The sequence below is a fragment of the Castor canadensis genome, chromosome 1 (genome assembly GCF_047511655.1).
Source record: "Castor canadensis chromosome 1, mCasCan1.hap1v2, whole genome shotgun sequence".
Lineage (NCBI taxonomy): Eukaryota > Metazoa > Chordata > Mammalia > Rodentia > Castoridae > Castor > Castor canadensis.
The window spans coordinates 198,536,495-198,560,462 of record NC_133386.1 but is presented as its reverse complement, the minus strand read 5'-3'; the positions used below and the strand labels follow the sequence as shown (position 1 = coordinate 198,560,462).

Sequence of the window (23,968 nt, the reverse complement as noted above, 5' to 3'; positions counted from 1 at the left end):
TAGGTGGCTTTGTAGTTGGACCTGCCAGGATGCGATCCTCTGTTAATCCCATGGGAATTGGTCTGGCTAGAGGGCCTCAGGCTATGTCACCTCCCCTGATCCCACTAGGTCACTGAGCAAAGAAGCAACTGTCCACAGGGGTTTTCATGCCTGATATGGGGAAGCAGGGAGGCTGAACTATCTCAGACTCCAAGGTTCAGCCCAGACTCAAGGTCTCAGCCACCATGAGGCCCAAAGCCACCTGAGGCAGGCTGGGCAGGGTGGCTCTGGGGCCGGTGAAGAAGTCCAGGAAGGTCTGTGTACCAGGACCTCGAGGGGCCCCATCCACAGAGATGGGTGCCCATCTGTGCTGTGTGACCCTGGGGAAGCCACCGAACCTCTCTAGTCCTATTCGCTCTGCAAGTCTTCTCACCAGGGGTAGGATAATTTGCAAACAAATGAGACAAGGGAGAACCTCTGAAACCATTAGGTGGGGGACAGGACCAGAGTCCTAGGCTGGGAGGCCTGGATTCTGACCTCAGGACTGTTTCCACTTCCTCTGTGAACTAGAGCAAGCTGTTTCCTCAGAAGGCAGGCTCCAAGGCCAAGAGCACTGTCCTGTCACCCTCTCCTAGCTCATCTCCCTAGCTGCGGTATCACTCTGGAATTTGGGTGGGGAAGTGGTTGAGTGGAGAAAAGGAAAGTGAGGTTGACACTTGGCTGGGCCAGTGCCTGGTCAAGCTTTGCAGGTCACCATGTGACTGGTTGGAGGAACAGCGCCCCCTGCTGTGCAGAAGTGGCAATTAGCAAAACTTCTAGTGGCCCTGCATTTTAGCGCTATCCTGCTTGGGTCCCCACCAGGTCTGAGTGGCCACCATCAGACCAGTCTGGTACCCAAAACTCTGATTCTTAAGGCTTGGTCGGCCTACTAACTCCCTCTGAGCCCCAGGCCCCTCGGGGGGAAGGGGTGGCTAACCACCGACATCTTGCAAGGTCATGATAGGTGGATATGAATGCCCTGGTACATCTCAAACAGGCTGAACCCATATGACTGACCCCGTGCACACAGGACTTTGAAAATCTTATGCTGGCTCGGTGCAACTCACACTGTGGTCCTGGGCCTGGACACTGGCGGAGCCCGAGCAAGCAAGACATGCAGGCTTTCAGCCCCACCCCAATCCACCAAACTAGCACCCACATTTTACAAGACCCAGGGAATTGTGCAAACTTGGAGCCACACAGTTCAAACCCAACTTTTAGCCACAGACTGGGCTGTACGTAACCCACCCAAACAAATCTTGTGTCTTTTGAGGGAAGCTCAGGCTTGGACCCAAGGAACCTTAGTTTCCCCCTTAGGCTTTCTGCTCTGTCCAGGGATTAGTCACATAGGTGCTGTCCACCCACTGTGCTGTGACCCTAGCAGCAAGTTCCTCCATCCTTGTCCCCCTGTATGAGAAGAGAGATCACTTGAGGCAGCAGGAGTGCTTCTACATTCAATTTATACACAGCTCTATACAATATACAGAAACCTTTATATACAGATATATTTATAGAATAAGCTATATTAATCTGTCTCTCCTTTTTACAGCAATATTAGTGTGGATCTTTCATACATTAAGTACAAAAAAGTCATGGGAGAATGGCACGTAAAGAGTGCGAGAGGGTCTATGCGGCCGGCTGCTCACTACCGATTGCATATGGAGGTCGCCCAGGTCCCTGGGAGGACAGGCCAGCGCACGGCTGGGAGAGCTTGTGCTGCGGGTCTGGGGGACAGTGTGGGGGTCGGTCTGAGCCGAGCTGGGCTGAGGGGGGTGGCTCAGACCCCCCCAGATGTGGCATGGGCAGGAGGAGGGAGACGTGCAGCAGGCCCATCCTTCAGGGGCTAGGCAGGGAATGGGCAGGTGAGGGGTGGGTTGACCCTGGGGGTCCAGGGCTGAGTCCAAGCCTGTCCCAGCCCCAAGCCTGTAACCCAGTGTGGCTGCAGCCTTGGGGGTGGGAGGTCTGTCCCTGATGGCTCAGTCCTGGGCATGGGAAGGATACCCACCCTAGAGGTCCCCAGACCCACCCTGGCAGAGGAGGAATTAAAAGGCCAGACCCAAGTGTCTCCTTGCCGCTGGTTAGAGTGCTCACTGGAACTTCCCTCTGAGATTTTTATCTCATTTTTTTAAGTTCTAGGAACCACTGATTTTTGTCTCACTTCTGTGCTGGGCTGAGGCTCTGCCTCAGCAGGTGCAGGGTGGCCTGGAGTCTGGCGAGGGTGGGAGTCACAGAGAGTGAGGGGAGGCCCAGCTCCCAGGTCTCATACCAGTGATCATGAGATTGGGTTCTTGGTTGAGGAGGCCTAGGCAACCCACTGAGGCTGTGAGTGGGACCAAAGGGGTAGGGACCATGCCTCCGAGGAGACAAAGGCACAAGCGGGCAGTCAGCTCGCCTGCACACCCCAATAACAGGGTTTGCCCTGTGGCCCCACCTCCCAGGCCCACTTGAGGCTGGAGGACTGCTTCTTGGCAGGCTAGGAGGGGCAGCAGGCAGGAGGGTGGGCAGGGCAGGGCAGCCCCATCTTCAGGAGCGGTGCACATTCATGCACATGCATACACACGCCTGGCACTAGCATGCACAACCTCCCCCACCCCTGCCTGGGGGAAAAGCTGGGTTCCCACCTCCCCAACTGTTTCCCAAACCCATAGGGAACTCCTATGGGGGCCTCTAGCTAAACTGGGCCAGCCCCTGTGCCCTGGCCCTCCTGGACAAAGGGTCTCCAGCCAAATCCAACAATGCCCTGCTGTTGGCCCCACTTCCTACCAACAGGACATAGGGACGGGGAGAAAGCCCAGATCCCAGGAAGGATCCAGGCCAGCAAGAAGGGGTTAGGGAACAGAGGTGTGTTTGGTTTCAGACCCCAGGGCCCAGAACTGCCTAGGCATGGTGGGATCACATAAAGGGGTTGGGTGGGGCGCTCAGAGGACAGGGGCTTTGACTGCCTTCTTTCCCCTGGACCCTGACTCTGCAGCCAGGGGTGGGCACAGCAGTGCCCACCACCCTTTGAGTGGCCAGGATCCCTGGAGTAGAAGGTAAGCCAGACAGAGGCAGGTAGGAAGAGCAGGCTATGGTGCCCAGGACCCACACAAAGAGGGGCCAGCAGGAGGGGCACCAGGCAGAGAAGGAGCAGTCCTGACCTCACCCTCCTCTAGGCCCCTCTGGGCCCTCAGCTGCCCAGAACACATCCTGAGGCAAGCCCAGCAGCTTCGGTAAACATATACAGCACTGCAGGCCACCTTAGTGGGGGTCACCCCAGGGAGCTGGCCAGCAGGCACCAGATCTGGGGGGTGGCCAGGACAGATGCCAACCTGGACCACAGGTAAGAATATGTAGGGAGAGGGCTCGGCGCTGGAGGAGTGGTCAGAGGGCAGTGATGGGGAACAAGCTTGCCCAGTGCCTATCCCAGAACAGGGTGCCCAGATGCCCTGTGGAGGAGTCAGGCTGAGGGCTGAGTGTGGCCTGCCTGCCCGGCAGGCTGCCCTGGTCCCTCCTTGCTCCATGTCTTCCCCACCTTTTCCCAGCCACCTTGATTCTGGGTGTCCTAAGCTGAGGTAGGGATGCAGACCCCCAGCCCAGCAGCAATGCTCCAGGCCTGAGGCTAGCTGGCCCCTGTGGGCCTCTCCTCAAAGCTACCTGGCCCTGGGGTGGCCACCAGGTGCCCATGGGGCTCCCTGCTCTGGCCGAGGCCTGGCTGAGGCCTGGTTGGCAGCTGCTGTGTGGTACTAGCGTGCTGAGATGACTAGGTCATCCTGCTTGGCGGGGCTGGCCCCATGGCCAGTGGCGGTAGAAGTCCGGATCTTGTCTGATGCCAGGCACTCCTGGCTGCTGAGGCCCGTGGGTGTCAGGTCCATAAGCTCCCCGGAGGAGCTCAGCGGGAAGGAGGGTGAGAGTGAGATGCCAGAGGAGGGGTCAGCAGAGCCGGCAAAGAGCCGTGGGGGCTTGGGCACCAGGTTGGGCTCGAACTGCGCCCGGAGCAGTATCTCTTGCTGGCTGGGAGACTTGGGGCCCTCGGCATAGTCGCTGGTGGGACTCTCGGGTACCACCATGCAGTAGAGGTCCTGGAAGGAGCTGCTCTTGCTGTCCAGGTTGAAGAGGCTGTCAATGAACTCTGCAAATTCCAGCACCTGAGGGCTGGGCGAGTCCCCCAGGCGACCATTGTGCAGTGCCAGTTCTCCATGGGGGGCCGCCCCACCACCCTCTCCACCCACCTCTTCCTCCTCCTCATTGGCTGCACTTGGGGGCCTCTCAGGAGTGATACCCCCGCTGCCCAGTGCTGCCTCCAGTGGCTGCGTGTCCTGTGAGTGCTTGGACAGGCTGTCAGCTGCCAGCAGCTCGGTGCGGGAGCTCAGGGATGGGTTTTCCTCTGGGATGGCAGGGTCAATGTAGAAGAGGTGGCCCTCATCCCGCTCCAGCACTGCGTGGAGGCTGGGCGAGCCGCGGATGCTTCGGAAGCCAGAGGAGCGGCGTGAGTCAAAGCTATACAGTGACTCTGTGTCCGAGAGGCTCTCCATGGTGGCCAGTGGTGCCCGCCGGGCCTGCAGCTCTGCTGCCAGTCGCTCTTGGGTGGATAGCAGCAGCAGCTCCACGGGGTCCTGGCGGGCTGCTGATGCAGCAGCCACTGGAGACAGCAGACGCCCCTCTGAAAAGCCCTCCAAGCTCATCTCAGACTGGGACTTGCTCCTATGAAGGAGACCAGGGTAGGGGTGGAGCATGAGATTCGGAAGGGCAGAGGAGACTAGGGCACAATTAACTCAGTCTTTGTTGAATGGTTTGGGGCAGGGAACCCTGATTTTTAAAAAACCAACTTACAAGAACCTAAGATGGAAGACAGGGTTGATACTGGATAAACTGGGGTAGGGATCCCAAAGGGCTAAGACCTTACTGGGGGCATTAGGGTGCTAAAGGACTACTGGGGATTCCTGTATCCATAGCCCTATCACTGTACTCGTGGGAGACTGAGGCCTCGAGAGACCGCTGCCCTTGGTCCCTCATGAGACCAAGGTGGAAGAAGAGGGACCCAGCGAAGGACAGAAGGATAGAGAGAGAGAGAGAGAAGCTGGGATGAAGGCATGAAAGGAAGCATTGCCCTAGTCCCACTCTCAGGCCAGTGCCCCTCTGTGCCATTCCTTAGGGCTCCCATTACTTCCTTCCTTACCCTGAGGCTCCTCCATTTCTCCCATGGCACAGCCCTCTGCTAGATGGGGAGCCCTCAGGCCCTTGTTCTGCAGACCAGCCAACAGGAGTGATAAGGATTGGAGAGCAGGTGGCCGAAGTGGTTACTGTGGCTGAGCATGATACTAGCTTCCCCATCAGTCATACAGCTGCCACAGGAAATGCACACATAGCAGGGAAAGGTGTTCAGGAGCCTCTACAGGTCAGATTTGTAACCAAGGGCACAAGTTCAGGAGGGAGGGTCCCAGAAAGGCAGGACAACCGTCCCCCAAAAGAGCCATCACTAAAGAGCCTGACGCCTTTCAAAGAGTGTGAGTGACTACGAGGAGAAGTGTGTGCATCTGTGTGCGCAGTGTGTAGACCAGATGTTTGTGTGTGTGTGTGTGTGTCTATGTGCTGTGTGTCTGAATGACACAGGTACATTCACGCCTTTTGTACACGTCTGCTTTTCCAAATGTGTCTTGTATACGTGTGTTCTGCACATGTGTATGTCTGTATGGAGTCATCTGTGTACTCACAACTAAAACAGCACATACATATGCACATGTCTAAGCACATAGGTGTCCATCTGCTTGGATCTGAGAGGGAATGAGTGAATGAATCTGTGTGTTTGTGGCCTGGGATCTATAGTTATGCATATGTGTCAAAGACCCCTAGCCCATATGGGAAACCTGAGACACAGCCCCATTCAGGGATGGCAGACTGAAAGACAGTTGGAACAGAGCAGAAGAGATCCAGAACACAGGGGGACATCTAGGCCCTCCTGTGCACATGTGCAGAGCTCTGTGAACATAGGTGAGCTCAGAATGCGCACAATGCACATGCAGACAACTGTGCATACCCCAAAACCACACCCTCAGCGTGGCGGGACTCACCGGACACTGCTATTGCGGTGCTCTGGAGCCGGCAGCTCCAGGGCCAGGCCAGTGGGCAGTGGTGGCCCTGTGGGCAGCGGCTGCTGCTGGAAGATGAGCTCGGGAGTCAAGTCCACCTCAGTGGGACTCACCATGACCTTTGCAGCAGAAAGCAGGGCAGTCTTCCCCTTGTTGTAGTTCTCCAGCACCTGGAGGCAGGATGCAGGAGCTGGTGTGGAGGGATGGCAAGCCCAGCCTTGGGGCTGGAGCAGGCCTCCAAGCCCAGGCCTCCCAGAAAAAAACACCCCACAGGACAAGGGAGTCCCTCTCTCCTCCTCCTGAGGGTCTGAGACTCCTCAAGGAAGGCCTGGGACTTGTCACAGGATGCTTGCCCCACAGATGGGCCAGGTTGGCATGTTCCTGTCCTATGCTCAGTCCTTCAAAAGCTGGGGAAGGCTGAGACTGTCCTTGTTTGGTTATGCATCTGGTAAGTGCCAGGTGACCTTCAACGCCTCTCAGCTTAGCCTGCCCCAGGACAAGTCCCTGGGAGTCTCCCAAACTCATCGCAGGGCAATATGATGGTGTGGAAGAGCCAGGGGTACAAGTCGAAGGACTCCAGCTAGGTTTTCTGTCCCTCCCCAGGGCCCAGCTGGAGACTCTGGCTGAGGTGCCTAACTTGTCTGAGCCTCAGTTCCCTTGCTTGTAGGAGGGGACCAGAAATCAACACGTAAGGCACTTGAGGGCTGACAAGGTGACAGCATCTTGCTCCTTGCAGGTGACATAATGGAGTGGTGGCCTGTGTCTCACCTTGTTGAGCCCCTCCATGACCACGTAGGGCAGGTGCTCATGCAGCATGGCCGGCGAGATGATCACCTCATTGAAAGCCTTGTTGTCACCCCAGATGGCAAAATATGTGGGCTCCTCCTGCTCACAGCAGCTGAGAGGGACACAGGGGCCATTGGAAAGTGAGGGGTCAGGCAGCTCTGCTCTGGGTCCTTGCTTAGCTGGGCTGGACATAGATTTGAAGGCTCTATGCTCAGCCTGGCCAGCAGGGCTGCATCCCTTATTCCTGCTCTGCCCTCAGCCTTGGAAAGTCTGACCTGGAGCCACAGTCCCTACATAGCCTCCATCTGCTTTTGGCCTGGCCCATATCTGCTCCACCCAGAGCAGGGCCCAGCTCCCCAGCTTTTTATCAGGGGAGGCAGCCCATGCTGGGCAGGTGCCCCAGGGCCCAAAGCTGTTAGAGCATGAAGCAGGGGAAGTCTGTCTACTGGCCCATGCCTACTCCTGCTCCTGCCCTGATCCCGTATGTTCCCACAGCTATCTGCTAACTAATATAGTGGATGCTGAGGTGTCATGTGGCCAGAGCCTTAGAGGTGACCATCCTAGGATGTCCACTAGGCATGAGCATGGTTCTACCACACCCCTAGCCTAACATGCACTCTTAACTGGACCAAGAGTAGGGCAAGCTTCCCTGGGGGACACTGCAGAAAGGCCAATTCTGGAGTTAAAGGCTGGGACTGGTGACACAGGGGCTTGGTGTGCTGCTCTGGCCTGGCTTTTTCCTCTAGTTCCACAGCTCAAGGCTGGAGAAACCCCCTCTGTGATGGCCCTGACGTCCCCTTCCCCCTCCCAGGACACAGTTCCCGCCGCTGTAGACCTGGGGCCCTGGGCAGCACCCACCAGCACTGCTCTGCAGGGTGATTGTGAACCACATGGATGATACGGCCAGGTGGGTAGAGTGGAGTGCTGGCCGAGAGAGCAATGGTTAGGTCACTGGGGTGGGTCCAGAGCCGCGTGCTGGCTAGGGTGGTCACTTCCACCTCCTCGGGCAGCTCTGACTTGGGGATGCACTTGGTGGCCCCCACGATGATCCTCCACTGTGGGGGGGCAGAGAAGGGGGTCAGAGCTGAGCAGTACTGACTAGACAGGCAGGGCTGGGGAGCTCAGAAGGAGGGATCAACAGGTGAGAGGGGAGGGGGAATGGCAATGGGGGAGGGGGCAGTGGCCAGAGCATTAAAGGTCAGTGCCCACCTGAAGAGGTAGTGGCTGAGGTGTACAGTGGCCAGATGGCCAATAAGATGCCAAGGACAGGTGACACGGAATTTTTGAATTTCAGGGCTGGAAGACCAGCCAAGCCCTCATCTAGTGGATGGGAGACAGGCCCAGTGAGGGAAGGGACTTGCTCTAGGTCACTCTGCAAGTTAGAGGCAGAACAAACCTCAGTTTGGTCCAGCTGTACCTGCCAGGCCTAGCTACTTCTGGGTCAAGTCCTAGCCACCTGGTTCCAGGTCTGATGAATGCCCAGGCCTGGCTCTCTAGGAGCAGTGTCTATTGCTCAGAACCAAGCAGAACACTCCCATAAAGCTATGCTACCCTGACTACTGTCTGGCACCTGGCACCTGGCCCAGGATACTCCTGCCAGAGGGTCACAGGTACTGAAGCCACAAACGGCACAGACAGGCTGAGGATAGTGAACGGGGCGAGGGCCCATGTTATTAAAGGGGCCTCCTGCTGCCCAGGGCTGCTCAGGGCCCCTGGCCACAGCACCCGACTCTACCCCACCTGCCTGGCGCTCTGGAAGCCTCCTTGCCTAGGAAGAACCCACCAGGATCCTCCAAGACCTGGTGCGGATTAGGAAAGGCTGGACTTCTCCTCTTGGCCCCAACAGAAGACCAGAACAAACTGGGCCCAGATCCTCCCCACCGGGCTTCCCAGCCTTCCCAGAGCCTGTGTAACCCCAACATGCTTTCAACAGGCCTTTCCTTGCCTGCTCAAAGCACTGAGCCTCAGGGATTACCCTTCCTGACTTCCGGTAGCTCTGTGTGGAGCACCTTGGCTCCAGTTCTGTTATGGTAACAACTTGTTATTGTGAGCAAAGATAGGTCCCTCCCACACTGGGTCTCAGTTTCCCCATCTGTACAGTGACTGTGGTTGCATGGGGCTGAGCTTGGAGACTGAGGGTTTGATAGCCTGAAGTTCGCATGACACACAGCTGGAGCCTCTTGTGCTTTGTCCTAGAGAACCAGTGGGGGATAAGGGCAAGGACAGCCAGGGCTGCCCGTAGGCCAGGATGCCAGTCGGGAGCTCACTTTGGGCTTGGTGCTTCGCTGCAGGACGTCCAGGAGCTGTCTGCGGAAACCTTCCAGCTGGGAGAGGCCAATCCTGGGGGAGGGAGCGAGACGGATGTCTGGTCAGGGCTGGGAGAGGAGCAGGTGAGAGACGGTGGGGGCACTGGGAGTGAGGCCATGCCTGGCCCCCCATAACCAAGACAACTCCATCAGTGTCACGGTGGGGAGGGGGCATGGAGGGGAGTCTGTAGTTCAGCAAAGCAGAGCCAAAGACAAAAAGGAGAGGAGAAGCCACCCGAGGTGGGCACCAGCCTTCCTCTTATCACCTAGGGCACTAGGGTCTCTAGGGAGATGGGAAGCTGAGTGAGATGCAGGGCCTGGGGAGTGGGGTGAGGGACTCACCTGGGGACGAGGTCTTTGCCCAGAACCACAGCAGTCACAAACTCCTTGGAGTACTCCATAGCGTCCTCACTGCGAGGAAAGTGGGGTGGGGGCGGGGCGGGGGGAAGCCCAGGTGCTCAGGCTGAGGGAACGGCTGGTGCTCCATAGTGGGGACCCAGAGGTGAGCTGCTGGCCTCAGCCTTCTAAGGAGCTCAGGTGTCAGGCTGGGCAGGGTGCCTAGCTCTGTCCTGCCTGTCACGAGGCCTCACCAGGGTTGGATCCAGGGATCCACATGGTATTTTACAGAGCCCTCGTTCTACCACTGCACCCCACAACTGGTCCGCTCCCAGGCCTCCCTGTGATTGGAAGCTAGGCGGCCCAGTCCAGCCATTAGCTCCTTGGCCTGTCCGGCCCAGCCAGCCATTGGCCCCAGTGGTCCCAAGCTGGGTGCTGCTTACCTCAGCAGGCCCCCCGGAGGTGAGTAGGCGAAGCACTTGAGGGTCGGGTACTGTGGGCGCAGGAGGAAGGAGAGAATGGCGGCCGTGCCTGCGCCCAGGGAGTGGCCCACCACAATCAGGCCATAGTGCTTGGTTCCTCGGCCCTGAGGACCAAGAGAACCTGAGAGCCCTGCTCTCTGCCTGCCATGCTCAGCGTCCCACCTGGCACCAGGGAGGCAGAGAGCTCTTTGAAGAGCACTGGGAGCAAGTTTGTTCTGCATGGATACTGGGCAGGGTCCCACAGACTAACTGCTCCGTGAGACTGTTCTCACAAACTTCTACTAATCCTTCAAAACCTTGCTCAGAGGTTCCTCCTGGGAGAAGCCCTCCCTGACTTTCCGAGAGTGGCTTACTCCCTCATAGGCACTCCATCTAACCTTCTATCACTATCATGATCATACTCTGTCCTAATCATTTGGTACCTGTCCCATTCTTCTGCCCCAACTAGTAGCTTGGAGTCTGTGTGGCAAGGGAAGGGGCAGGTGGCAGAGCCTTAGAGCTGCCTACACAGGGAGGAGAGGGTTGGATTCAGATCACCAAGCAGAGTGGCAGCTTCTACCTGCTCTGTGATTGCTGTCTCTGTCATTCTGTTCTATATTTGAGTTCTGTGTAAAATTTTCTTTGGACAAATGGCTCTCCGCTGAGGCTGGCATAGAGTAGGTGTTTGGTAACTGGGAGTGAGGGAAGCAGGGCCCCTGGAGGCGCTGGTGCAAGAGATGAGTTCTAAGGGACAGAGTGGGGCAGGGAGGGTTAGGGGCCTTGCCTTTGGGCAGAGGGGAAGCCACCATTCACCTCTCCACCCTAGGGCTGAGTAGCATGGAAAATGCCTCACCAGGTCACGCCCAAAGGCCTGGGACAGGACCATCTCCTGCTCCAGCTTCTTCTTGATGTACTCGGCTGACAGCACCATGCCCTGGTGAGAGGGACAGGGTGAGGTTGGCACAGGGCCTCCTGAGCCAGTGAGCCATAGTGACCCACAGCTTCCTGGACCTGTCCCACTATGTTCCCCTTCGGTTCTTGTAACAACCTGACGCTGAGGGGCTAGTGGACACTCTGGCCACAGCACTTCCATTTCACAGATGAAGAAACAGGCTCAGAGGGCAGAGCACCTGATAGAAGCTGGCATCACCTCTCCCTGGCCGCCTCCCCAGGCCCTCCTGGAGTTGGGACCTCCTGGCAACAGGCTTTCCTGGGGATAGGCTCTGGGCCAGGCAGGCTGGGGGTCCCATGGACCTACCAGACTAATCCACACCTTTCTGGTCTCTTCCAGTGGCCCAGCCGGAAGGGAGGATGCCTAACAGAGGCACCTGCATGCTGACGGGGACAGGAAAGGTAAGGAAATGCACATGGTGGGTACCTTGTGGCCTAGCCAGGTGCCACGGTGCCCCTCCACGGGAAGGCGCTCAGCATCACCTGTCAGGTCAGTCAGGGCGTCCTTGGGGAGAAAGAGGAGTTATGTGAGAGGCAGCTGAGGACGACAGAGTAGGAGGCAGGCACGCAGGGCTGTAAGGAGCCCACAGGGAAGCTGTGGAGGGCATACCTTGGGGGACAAGGTTCCTCGGATACTGATTACCACCTTCTTCTTGTCATGGTCCACTGCCACGTAGAAGGGGGTTTCGTAGACCTAGAGGGCAGTACGTCATGAGCCCAAATGACTCCAGGACTAGACCTGAGGAACGTGACTGAAGCAGGTCTCCTTCCTGGCCAGGATACCTGGCTCCATCAGCCAAGTGGTCCCTATGTCTATCAAGGTTGCAGTTACTGGCAGTCACTGTTCCCAGCACAAAGGCTCCCTGCCCTCTAGGGGCCCTGGGTGGGCTGTCCCACCTGCTGGGTCCAGACAGTTCACCATTCCTCCCTGCTTCTTCCCTCATTCCCCTAAGGCTGGGGCCAGGAGACCCCAATGCTGGCTGTGGGGTTGGTGCCCACTTTTCTACCCCAGGATGTTGAGAAGGAGGGGCCACCTCTGCCCTGCCCACTGGGCATGGCCTTGAGACTATAGCCAGCCACTGCCAAACAAACCATGGGTTCTGCTGGTTCAGAGGATATCTTCAGTGCCCAAGGCCGCTAGCTATCTGCACCAGACTTCAAGCACCAGCTCTACCCGGACCCTCACCGCATCATGGCAGGAGGTGTAGACGATGTCCACTGCAGTCATGTTCTCATCCAGGAAGTGACGGCGGATGGCAATGGCATTGCAGCCACAGCAGTTGTCCTCCTCGATGGTGACTCCAGGGGCGAACCGGGGCCGTGCAGGGCACAGGCAGCACCTGGGGGTGGTGGACGCAGCAGAGGACTCAGGGCCAGAAACTACCCCTCAGGGGGTAGTTTTCTCCCCCTGTCCTCTATGGACCCCATCCAGTTGGACTTTTAGCCCCACCCCATCCCCAGAATTGGCCTTGCTATTCCCTGGTAACCACCAGGGATGTGGTGCCACATCAACCAGCAACTCCACGTGATATCTTGGCTGCACCTGTACCACCATGGGTGTCTCTGCACTTGGCTAGTGACACCCAAGTCCTGGTCTCTTCCCAGGCTGGGTCTCTTCCCTGGCTTGTCCCCTGGCACTAAGGCCCCTGGGTTCAGCCTGGACCTCCTCTTCCCTCTAGCTATGTCAACTGCTTCATAAATTCACCTAGTCTTGAGCTCCAAATGCCATCAATACACACCAGAATTTACTCTAAACGTGGTAGTGACCTCCAGGTGCTTCCACTGACTGCCAGGTCCCAAGCCCTACGAGCCCCACCTCCTCCCAAAGCCCTCTACACCTGCCCACTGTCCTTCTCCCTGTCACACCAGTCTGGTTTTACCTTCAGACTCAGAAACAGGCCCTGCCTGTGGTCCCTTCCTCATTCTCTTTGCCTGGGTGCCCCAGTGGCCAGTGACTGGCCTCCCTCACTTATACTTGCCACTGTGTTCTCAATCAGCTGCACAGTGGCCATTTGAAGAACAGTCAAGCCATGTTACTTTTCTACTTAAGACCCACAATGATGCACTCCTTGCACAGAATAAAAGGCCTGGTCTTTCTGAGGGCCGAGGTGCTGCTCAGTCTGACCCTGGTCTGACTGCTCCTCTGACTGCCTCTACGATCGCACCCTTCAGCTTGCCTTTCCTAACTCATATGGATGCCTTCCTGCTGTGGTGTCTGCCCTGCCTCCCCTGCAGCTCCTCTGCCTGAAATGCTACTCCCCCTTTTTCCTTTACTTCCTTTAGCTTATAGTGAGGTCTAATAGAATAGCCCTGTCCTTTCCCCGCTCAGCATTCCCACCCCAGTCACCTAGCTGTCTCTCCCTCCAACATGCCCATCTCCTCTGACACACCACACATTTCCCTGCCTGCATACTGTCTCCACTGGAGCTCCACGGGGAGGGTCTGCTCTGTGCTGGTCACAACCATGTCCCAAGCATGAAACCTAGCAGGGTGGCTGAACCAGCACTGAGCAGGTTCCCCAACTGGGAATGCAGCTGCCTCTCAGGCCACCAGAGGGAGCCAGAACCCAACAGATCAGGCACCAGAAGCCAGGAATTGATGTGACTAGGGCTACCAGGTGCCTTGAGTTGCAGGCTGAGACTTTATCAAAAATCCGGGATTTTAGTGAGACTGGGATGTTTGTCTTCTCTCAGAACAGTGAGACTGTCACGTTCTAAAAGAGAGAAGCCTCACTGAGAAACACCGGAGTTGAGCCAAAGCCTGGAAGCCACTGGGTCTGGGGGTTGGGTCCACTCAAATGTACATCCGAGAGCTGGGGGAGGGAACCTCTGTGCTGCCAGTCAAGTGGTATCAGAACTCCGCTCCTGGTCTCAGGCAGCTATCTCCTCTCTTCTCAGACTGGACTTGGGTTGGAATCCTTCCTGGCACGTCCTTTCCTGATTTCACAAAGCTGGAGGGCCACTGCCCCACTAAAGCCTCAGCTTCCTCCTCTGTATGAATGGGGTACTGACAGCTGCTTCCTGAGGCTGCTGTGAAGCTAATGGCCCAGCGCACAGCAGGCATTGCATTAAGTGGAGATGCCCCGCCCTCCAGGGCGTGTTGCCTGAGTCATGCTTCCAGGGCCAGGGGCAGTGGCAAGGGCAGCAGGGTTAGCTGCCTGGAGGGGAGCAACCCTGCAGTGTCTTCCAAGGTGCACTTCTAACCAAGGAGCCCATGGGAGCCTGAGCACAAGCCTGGTCTGTCATAGGCATCTCCCCCCATGAGAGGGGACCGATCACACATCCAGGGCAGGGCTGGAGCCCAGTGAGGTGTTTTGTGGGGGTGTTCTGGGGGTAGCTAAGCCACGGGCAGGCTTGACTTGGACTCTTACCTGTGATGAAAGGCCCAGACCGTGATGGGCAGAGGCCTGCCTTCCTGCAGCCAGTATTGGCAGCCAGGGCTGCTAAGCACAGACTGGGATGCTGAGAAGGGTGCCCAACCTTCTGGCCCCATTAATTCCCTCAACTGCAGCTTCAGGTCTGCCTCTTCTCCACCCCACAGGGCCCTGGTCATTCCAGGAAAGAGACCCGACTGGGCCCTGCTAGGGTTGAGGACTCTGCTCTCACCCCCTCTTTGGTACTGAGAAGGCTGATGCAGATGCTGGCATCCCTGCTTGTCCCCAAAGCCCCCTGCTGCCAGTGACTCCTTGGTTCTGAACCATCCTATGGATAGATACAACCTATTATAACTGAGGAAACAGGCTCTGAGAGATGTCCACACTGCCATGAGTAGTGGAGCAGGGCTTGCCGGAGCTTGGTCTCAGGGCCCAGGGCTCATCTTGAGAAGCTCTCAGCACCAGCCAGGACTCCCAAGAGCTCAGAGAAGAATGCCAGGCATGTGCAGCTGGCTGAGATGGGGAGGGCCACAAGTTGCCCTGCTCCTCTCTCATCAACTGCTGGGGGATGGTAAGAATAAGGTCCTAAGAGCCATCAGTTTTCCTAGGAAAGAGGCAGTGCAGAGCAGGTATGGCTGCTGTGGGTCCCCAGAGTAGGGTGTAAGGACAGAAGCTCCCACCCAACAGGCAAAGCTTTCTGGAACAGGAGCCCAAGGAGCTGGCCTGATTCTGCGTGGCATGTGCTGAAGGCAGAGTCACCATGGAAGAACACGGTCCTTCCTGGAGCTGTTCTCTGGCCCACTTAGGAAAGCAAAATTCACCCACTCTGTCCCCAGGGGCTGGGTGGAGGGCAGAGCCAGGCAGCAGTCAGATCTGGGGCTGAGGTCTTTCTCAGCTCTCTAGGAAGAAGGTTGGGGCCTTTTTCTAAAGGCCTTCTTGGGGCCCTTTCAGAGCCCCCCATGGATTGGGCTTCCATTCCAAGAGCTTTCTTCCAGAAAGGCAGAACCCAGGAGGACAGCCAGAGAAGAGATGTGAGCAGGAGGGAACGGTTAAGGGGGCAGAGAGAGCCAGAAGGGGAAGGGAATGGGCAGTGTAGGTACTGCAACATCTCATTTAGTACTCTCCAAAACAATTCCAGGAATTGTGTGTTGACACCCCATTTCGCAGACACAGAAACTAAGTCTCAGAGAGAGAGAGACTGACTCGTTTAAGACTGCAACTGACAGCCTGGATACAAACCCAGAGCTGTGTAACTCCAAAGCCCACAGCTTCACTGCCGAGGAATGATGCAGGAGGAAGGCTGAGGCCTGGCAAAGGTGTGGAAGAGAAGGTACTTGGGCCCCAGGGTAGGGCAGTAGCTTCAGGGAAGACCCTATGGGCACTGGCTCATCCTCTCTGCCTCTCCCTGCACACTTGGCAGCTGGGAGGGGAGATGCCAGCATGGCTGGGAGGGGCTGGTGGGGTACTCACGAGCAGGATCGAGCCAGCTGGCAGAGGCCGCAGGCAGGCTTCCGCATCAGGTACATGGGCCAGCCATAAGCAGCCAGGGCGAAGAGCATATAGTAGCAGACCTCCTTGTAACGCAGCATCTCGTGCTGGAAGACAGGGCACAGAGGGCAGTGATTGCCAGTCCTTCTGCCTGCGGCCTCTGCTCAACTGTCCTGAGGCTGAAGCCCTGAGGGGGAGGGTCTGTTAGGCCTCCAAGGTACGGGGCCTTCGGCCCTGGAGAAGGGAGGTGCCTCCAGATGATCACTGCATTTGACTAATCATCTCCATGCACCCAGGGCACCAATCCTCCTGAGACCTGTCCTGTGGCTCCAGTCTCAAAATTAATCATTTGGGGAAAGAAAATCACTTGGAACACTAGATCGATTTTCTGGCTTGTTTTCCCAACAAGGAAGAGAAGGAGGGGCATGACTGGTAAATATCCCACCTCAGCAATCAGGCCCTGGGAAGGGACTTCACTGGCAGGGAATTCACCCTGAGAGGCCCTGGGCCCTCAGCTGGGGGTGTCTGGCTGGGGGCCACAGGGCAAGCTGTTCTGAGCAATGAGACAAGTGGCCTCTGGGTTTTCTCTAACTTGGCTCATGAATAGCAGGTTCCCAAGGCTGAGGAGAGGCTGTCTCGGGGAGATTGGCATCACTATGGAGAAAGGCGCCAGTTTGAAGCCTAGTAGTCTGAGGCCCAGTGGCTGCTACTGACACTGTGGCTGCTATCAGCAACACAGGTTGGAGAGAGGCGGGGATAATGGTGTCCCAGTAAAGCCGCAGTCAGTCCTGAGCGCCCAGGACACTGGGAGGACTGTGGCACTTAGAGGGAATTAGTCACCTTATAAAAGTTAAGGACAGTGATTAGTCATCTTGTGAAGTCAAACAGGTAGGCCTTAATCAGTGCCCAGAGGGGCGAGAGCATCCACGCTGCTCTGTCTGCTCTTTAGGAAGAGCCAGCCAGCCAGCAGAGAGGTAATTACCCTATGTCAGAGCTTCCTGCTGATGGGCACTGGCAGCCCTGTGGCAGGTATGGACCTGGCCCTCTGCCTGCCCTGTCTCTCCCACTGGGGGAGGAAAGAGCCATCCAGGCCAGTTCCTAGCAAGCAGAGATGTCTGGCTAGGGCACCTGCTACGCCTGCTTTGGGGAGTGGGACAGACAGGGGCCTGGGTCTTTCCTAAAGGACAGAGATCCTCAAGAGCTAAAGCCTCTCCAGCTCCAGTCATGTTCTGACTAGCACTGTTTTGCAGCACCATGCTGGGGCACCTACTTTCTCCCGCTATAGCTCTAGGTGGAAGCCTTGCTTCAGGGGACAAGCTCAGAAGGATGACAGACTTGCTCAAGGTCACAGGAACAGGCAACAGAATAAGGGTGTACTTAAATCACTTTTGTGCCTCAGGCAGGGTCATTCTCCCTGTCACCAGCTGTGGTTTCAGCCTGGGTTGCACTGCCCTGGCCTGGGCTCAGCACCACAGGACAGATACCATCTTTCCCCAAGTCACACTTGGGAGAGTGTGGGAGGCACTTGGGAGAAGCTTCTATTACTGAAAAGGCCTAGAAACCACAATGCCATGCCCCACTGCCCTTACAGTGCAGTGGTAGCAATGTCACAACTCACCCTTGTGAAGCACTTTATAGCCAGGGCCAAACATTTCGAAGTTTGGCTAAGGGATTTGGGGTTCCACTTGTACAAGCAACATGATGGTGGGGTTCACGGGGACATAATCAGAGAGGAGGTTCCCTGACAGGCTGAGCAGAGCCTGGTCAGCAGTACAATGGCCGTATATACTGTGTGGGCAACGGGAAGGTGCCTGCTTAGGTCATCGTGGTAGAGAGAGGGACTAGGGCAGGGGATGGGAGTGACTTCTGACTCACCGAGTTCTTGAGGTCAAGGTACTTGGTGTTTCTGGTAACTGGCATCCCAGACAGGAAGGCCAAGATATCATTGTTTGCCTATAAAATAATCGTATTAAGATGTCAGTGGCCCAGCTGCAGGGCTGAGAAAAGTATTCAGCACCCAGAGGTTCCTGAAGACCTGGGAGGCCCAAAAGAGCATTCAGCAGTTTCCAAAATCAGAAGTTTTCCCCGTATTTCCAGTTATTCCTTTTCAACCCAAAGCATCACACCTCAGGGCACATTCCTGGCCCACACCAGGAAAAAGAGATTTTGTATGAGATGCAGGAAGACCAGAACTGGTTTGTTGGCAGGGACAAAGGGGTGGGACAGAGCAGCAAAGCAGAAGACAGGAGCACTCGGCTGGCATTGGTCATCAGGCCCCTGTGATTAGAAGTCCTTCGAGGGTGGCCCCAGAAGTAGCGGCACATAGCTCAGAGAGAGAGAAGTTCCCAAAGAGGAGGTGTGGAATGGCTGGCTGAAGGTTTCCGCCAGGATGGGGAGGGCAGCGAGCAAGGGGAGACCTCCAGAACCCATAAGGCAGGCAGCCTCATGGGTCAGCAGCAGGGTTATGAATTGGGGCTGGGGCCGGGAGAAGGCGTGCATGGAGGCTGCCTAGAGGCACTCAGCAGTGCTCACCTCGTCCAGCACCGCGTTGCGCTTGGCTCGCTGCCGCTGCCGGAGCAGCACCAGGCCAGCAATGATGTCAGACGGCACGATGTCAAGGTCCCGGAAAAATTCAGCAAAGAGGTAGGCAATTTCCGAGTAGGCATCCTATGAGAGGTTCCGGAAGGTGGGAGGTGGTGGCAGGGTGGCAGAAGAGGAAGAGAGACCAGAAAGTGAATCCCCCAGGGAAGGTTTACCCATAGCACCAGTCAGGCCTGACCCCAGGTGGCTTTGTGCAGCAGGGACCCTGAGGGTCCAGTTCTAGGCCCTGGGCCCCCACAGGCCTGGAAGGAGTCATCTGGCTTAATGCTGACCCTTCCTCCACCTGTCAGGCCTCTCCCCTCAATGTAGGTGCACAGCTCAACTGTCCAATGTGCCCAAGTGCTAGCCGGAGCCAATTCTCTTTTCCTAGACCCTAGGAACCAAGGCCCAGTGGCTTTGGTTCTTTGCTCCTGCAGCCTTTTTCTCAAGCAGAGAAGCCACATGAAGGGTCTAGCTGCTTCTGCCACCAGCTGTGATTCTGGAAACCCCTCAAGGGCTCCATGGAGCCTCCTGGGTCTCGAGCTCCCCTGCTACCATGGGCCCTGGCTCAGTGGCCCCCATTATGTGCCCAAGAAGGGGTATGACCCCTGGGCCAGTGACCTTCCTGGCTTCCTCCCGGTGCTTGGCCTCATGAGGGGCAGGAGGCAAAGAAGAGAGGCAAGCCCTGCTAGCTGGTGGGCTCTGAGTCTCCCTGCCTCTTGCTGTCCTGGGGCCTAAACCATCTCCCTAACCACCAGAGGCCAAGGTGGAAACAAACTCATGACAACTCATGAGGTTTTGTCTCACTGGATCTTACACTTGAGAGTCTGGCATGCATTAAAAAAAAAACAAAAAAACAAAAAAAACAAAAAAAAAACACAAGGCTTGCAAATGCCTAAGGAGGCCACATGGTGCCAGCTACTGCTTAGCTCCAGCTGACTGGCCGGAAAATGCCTGAGTTGCCAGATTCGGAAACACAGGAGTTTTCATAAATACCCTTGATTTTTAAATGCTAGCATCCAAATCAAGTCTGTAAGCAACACAGTACAAGCTGATCAAAAAGCACGTGGACTGCACCTGGCCCCTAGGCCCTCTGTGTCTAATGGGACTCATGCTTGGGAGCTACCCTGAGACATGTGGCCTTTACACCAGGCTCTGGCAACAGCACCACTTCTATGTATATGCCTCGGAGGGGAGGGTGTGCCCTCCATGGGCTCTGTCAGGCCCAGTGTCCTGCCCTCTACATGGCTGCCTGTGGTCCACACTCTGGGCCGTGACCCCTCCAGACAGACCCAAGGATGCTCCCCCCTAGGGGCTTTCTTCCACTGGATCACTCATTCTACAGCTCACTGGGGCTGCTGGTGGGAAGCAGCTGCAAGAGGCTTCCAAGAGCTTCTGAGGAGGGCACCTGGCTTTATGCTTCAGGGAGGGGTGCTCTCCTGACCTCACTGGCTCTGCCACTAACTAGCCAGAGGAAGCTGAGCAAATCACTCCACCTCTCTGTACTTCAGCTGCCTAATCTGCAAAACGAGGGGTGGGACTAGATGATCTCTGAGTCCCTGCCTTCCTCCCTCCCTTCAGGATCACCCGCCTCCAGCCCTGCCTTCCTTCTGCAGAGCTCATTGGGTGCTAAAAGTCGGGCCCTCTGCTTGCTCCAACTCTGTACCGTCCAGCTCCCATGCAAAGCACCAGACAGCATCACTAGACCTGCCAGATCCATCTGCTGCTGGCAGGGTGCTACTTTTCTGTCTTCAGGTTACCTGATTTGGGAGCATTTGCCTCCTAAACTAAACTGTACATTCCAAGGGGGTTGACACAAAGACTTCACATCTTTCTGTCCCTTTTACAAAGCAAATGGATGGCTGCTTTAAAGGCTGGGGAGTTAGTCAGAGAAGACCAGATCACCATATAAGGAGGCTGTCACCTGCTCACACTCAAAACCCAGCACCTTGTGCCAGCCCTGCCCACCTGGTTTTGCCAAGGGACCAAAAGGTGCCTGTATCACAGGGCACAGGCCTGAGGGAAGGGACCTCCCAGTACTTACTGACTGGGAGTCCTTGGTCCGAGTGCAGCAGAGGAACACTTTGAGTCGGCGTGACCAGCTGGTGGCCTGACCCTCCTCCAATCGGTGCCTGTGAAGGGAGAGAGATGGTACAGGTCAGAGGGCTGAAGCAGAAGAGCTGGGCCCAGAAATTATGGAAACAGTGTGGCCTATTCCCAGAACCCCACCAAAGGGCTCCACAGGAGGGAGGCCTGGGGGAGAACAGGGCCCAGGCCAAAGCTGAGTGGTCAGTGAGCTGGTTGTCAGCCAGCCAGGGCACTCCCTGAGGAGCTCCTGCTGGCCTAAGAGGGTAAGCTATTGACCAGGAGTTAGGGCTCCCTGACATTTGGAAGACTGACCCACAGGCATGCCTTGAGGGCTTCGGAGCTGGGAGCCCAAAGTGGCGGCCTCTCTGTAGCTCAGGTGTCCAAAGGCTCAAACCAAGAGCCTTGGGAAGTGTCAGCCAGTGTTGTGCCTCTCTGTCTTCTTGTTCCAGGGGCTGACAAAACCGTCAGACAGACCTGCTTTTCCTCACAAAGGACTTCAGATATTCATGTACATAATTTACAGGAAATCTACAGGCTGAATAAGGCTCTGCATTTCCCAATTCCTTGCATCTGTTACCTAGGTAGGGTGGGTCCCCTGTCTTCAGGGGTGCCCCGTCTTCTCACCCCCAACACCAGCCCTGAGGGGTCCTCAGACAGGGAGTGAGGGGAACCAGGAGCCTGTATGCAAAGGCAGAGCAGTGGGCCAGTTTTCCAGAGACCCCTCCAGCATTGCGCACCCAGCATGTTTTGAGCATAATGATAGCTCCAGTGTCAAACATGCCAGTCTCTGAACTGAGCAAGGAGGGGCTGGCTGTCTTCTGTGCTATGTGCTGGCCCCTTAAAAGCCTGATGCTGGGCGGTCAGAGGGGAAGGCAAAGGTGGCACTCAAATATGTACTCAAGGCACTTAACCGCTATAAGGAGTGACAGGCCTGTCTCTCCTCAAGCTGCTTGGCTCCTCTCTGCAGCCAAGGGCTGCTCCTCATTCCCTATCCCTGGCTCCACAAGGCAGTTGGCCAAAAGGAGAGAACGGGGTCTTCCGGGGGTTAGGGAAGGATGCAAGAGAACTCCGGGTTTAGGATCAGCTGCCCCTAGGGTCTTGGGAAGCCTTGCATCTTAAACAAATGTCCCACCTTCCAGAGGCTTCATGAAGGAACAGTGTGCCAACCAAGTTGAATTCCCAGAGCATGGCAATCATTAACACTTTCTAATCCAATGGGGCATTCAAACATAGAAGGAGAATTTCTTCCCTGTCCTCTGGCTAGATAGAAACACTCAGACTACCTATCCTGCAGTACCCTTTATGCACACCAGGGGGCAGTTGATCTTAGGCATGTAAGTGAGAAGGTGACAGGTTTGGTCAAGTGAAGGAGCAAAGTTACAGACCAAGCCAGGGAACCACATGCCAAGTCTGAACAGAAAGTTCATGGACCCAGCAGCCCTCTGCCTTTGCAACTCACTAAAGTGTGTGTGTGTGTGTGTGTGTGTGTGTGTGTGTGTGTGTGTGTGTGTGTGTGTATGTGTGTGTGGCAGGGGGGGTTAGGTCAAGGCTCTGGGGAGTAGTGCTGGAGAGAACCCCCTCCTCCCAATCCCCACCAGAGTTCACTGGAAAAAGACAGGGCCTAGGACTTAAACATATTCTGGATTTCCAACCCAAAAAGGACTTAATAGTGTGGGCCAGCAAGGGTATGTGCGTCCCTACACTGGGAAATTGCTGGCTTGCAGATGTCCTTGCCAATGGTGAAAAAAGACAAAAAATCTGTTTGTTAGTTTCAGAGCAAGTGGGGCACAGTCTGGGAGGTGGTGGACCTTAACAAAGCCCTATGGCTAGGCTGCCCTCTCCAGCCTCTTACTCACCTCCACAGGGTCTAGAAACCATGGATAGCTTTCTAATCAAAATGACAGCAACCACCGCCCCCCACCCCAACCCCCTCCCACTGCAAAGACAATCACCCAGAGTCAGGAAGACAGTGCTCTCCAGGACCCAAGGAGCCCAGAAATTAGGTTGGGTGGGGGCATGTGGGAACAGAGTGGTACAGGGTAGGGGTGTAGGGTGGTCAGCTACACTAGGAAGGAGAATGGGCTCCCAGGCCTTGACTCCAAGGTCTGACATTTTGGGCTAAGTGGTGGCCAGCCTAGGCCTGGGTGTGGTGCTGGCTGCTATGATGAGCTGACGTGGAAAATCGGAAGGGAGCCCAGAGGGGAGCCCTCTGCCCAGTGAGAGGCGTGGGAGAAGTCTGGCTGGTCAGGGCCTGGGCAGCTTGCTCCGGATGGGGACTCCTGAGGAGGCTGCACTGGGCTGGCCTGTGATGGAACATCACTTCCATGCCCCACCATCATGTCCTGGGGCAAGCGTCCTGGTTTCCTCACCTATAAGCAGGTCTCACAACTACACTGGGGTTGGTGACAGGATGAACTGTCTACCCATGGAAAGGGCTCAGCGTTGGGGCTAACCTTGCAGGAGAAGCCTGATTAACAAGGGTTACCATTACACACCTGGAAGCCCCTGCTCCTTTTCTTTCAATAACTGGAGTCGTGACCCAGCCTGGATGCCCTGCCTCTTTTGCTCCGCCATGGCACAGCTTTCCCCTTCAATAAAACACCATGTGAAACTCACCTCCTCTGGGAAGTCTTCCTTGATTAACTTCCTCCAACCCCTGAAATCTAGGCAGCCTAGCCTGGTGGCTGAGTGAGGGCTCTAGACTGAAGGCTACTTTCCAGCCTCACTGCAACCTATGTAGCCTCAGGCAATTTATATAAACGACCTGTGACTCAGTTTCTCAGTCCCTATTATGGAGCAGACAATAACAGCCACTCCTCAGGGTTGTAACTTACACCATATAATGTCTGGCTAGATTTATGAGCGCCTTCTGCTGTTAGTGCCGTTGTTACTAGCGCTGCATCTGATGACAACGACAGCAACAGTACTGAGTTCTTACCGGTGGGAGCATGGTTAATTACTTTGCACTACTATCTCATTTAAGTCTCATCATGGGGCAGGAACTGTTACTCTCACTGTAAGGACAAGGAAACGGAGGCAGGGAGAGGTTAAGCTTAACTTTCACTAATGCCCACAGCTCACAGAGGTTGAGATGAGTTGCCTAATAGGGGACTGTCCACCCACCCAGCTGGCCAACTGACCGCAAGTTGTAGGTCCTCAGGTTGCGCTGTCTCCTCTTAGTGGCTCTCAGCTTGACAAAGGTGCGGCCCGTGGGGTCGAAGACACAGAGGACGGTGATGCAGACGCTGAGGATGACCACCCAGTTGCACACAACCATCCCTTTGGAGACAGAGTGTGAGGCAAGAGATGGAGGTGTTGGGGACACCTCCCTGACCAACAGCTCTGAAGAAAGGGACATTGGCACCTCCTTGCCCCCAACTGCTTCTGGGATCCAAGAGCAAGGCTCAGAAGCCGCTAGCCTCAGCTTTGCTGAGCCATGACCCCCAAGGCACACCTTGGCACAGAGCAGGCTGCTCTGTGGGCTTCCAACAATTTGCTGAGGAACCTTAAATGTGG

The 23,968-nt window shown here is 56.2% G+C and overlaps 1 protein-coding gene across 5 annotated transcripts in view; it reads right to left on the bottom strand.

Annotated features, from left to right (window-relative positions):
- Positions 1–1,461: 1,461 nt before the first annotated feature.
- Positions 1,462–23,968, bottom strand: part of Dagla (diacylglycerol lipase alpha) — a 59,900-nt gene continuing 37,393 nt past the window's right edge. For 4 of the 5 annotated variants that reach the window (XM_074046945.1, XM_074046964.1, XM_074046955.1 and 1 more), the window contains 16 exons: positions 23,593–23,731; positions 20,409–20,496; positions 18,317–18,451; positions 17,660–17,737; positions 15,767–15,891; positions 12,110–12,263; positions 11,534–11,617; positions 11,351–11,428; positions 10,826–10,906; positions 9,955–10,097; positions 9,518–9,586; positions 9,137–9,209; positions 7,728–7,924; positions 6,852–6,981; positions 6,066–6,253; positions 1,462–4,698 (listed from right to left, as the gene is read on the bottom strand). In XM_074046945.1, coding sequence (XP_073903046.1) covers positions 3,741–4,698; positions 6,066–6,253; positions 6,852–6,981; positions 7,728–7,924; positions 9,137–9,209; positions 9,518–9,586; positions 9,955–10,097; positions 10,826–10,906; positions 11,351–11,428; positions 11,534–11,617; positions 12,110–12,263; positions 15,767–15,891; positions 17,660–17,737; positions 18,317–18,451; positions 20,409–20,496; positions 23,593–23,731 — 2,720 coding nt within the window. In that variant the 3' untranslated portion in view covers positions 1,462–3,740. The remainder of the gene's footprint in view (positions 4,699–6,065; positions 6,254–6,851; positions 6,982–7,727; positions 7,925–9,136; positions 9,210–9,517; positions 9,587–9,954; positions 10,098–10,825; positions 10,907–11,350; positions 11,429–11,533; positions 11,618–12,109; positions 12,264–15,766; positions 15,892–17,659; positions 17,738–18,316; positions 18,452–20,408; positions 20,497–23,592; positions 23,732–23,968) is intronic. The other variant, XM_074046969.1, reaches the window with a different exon arrangement.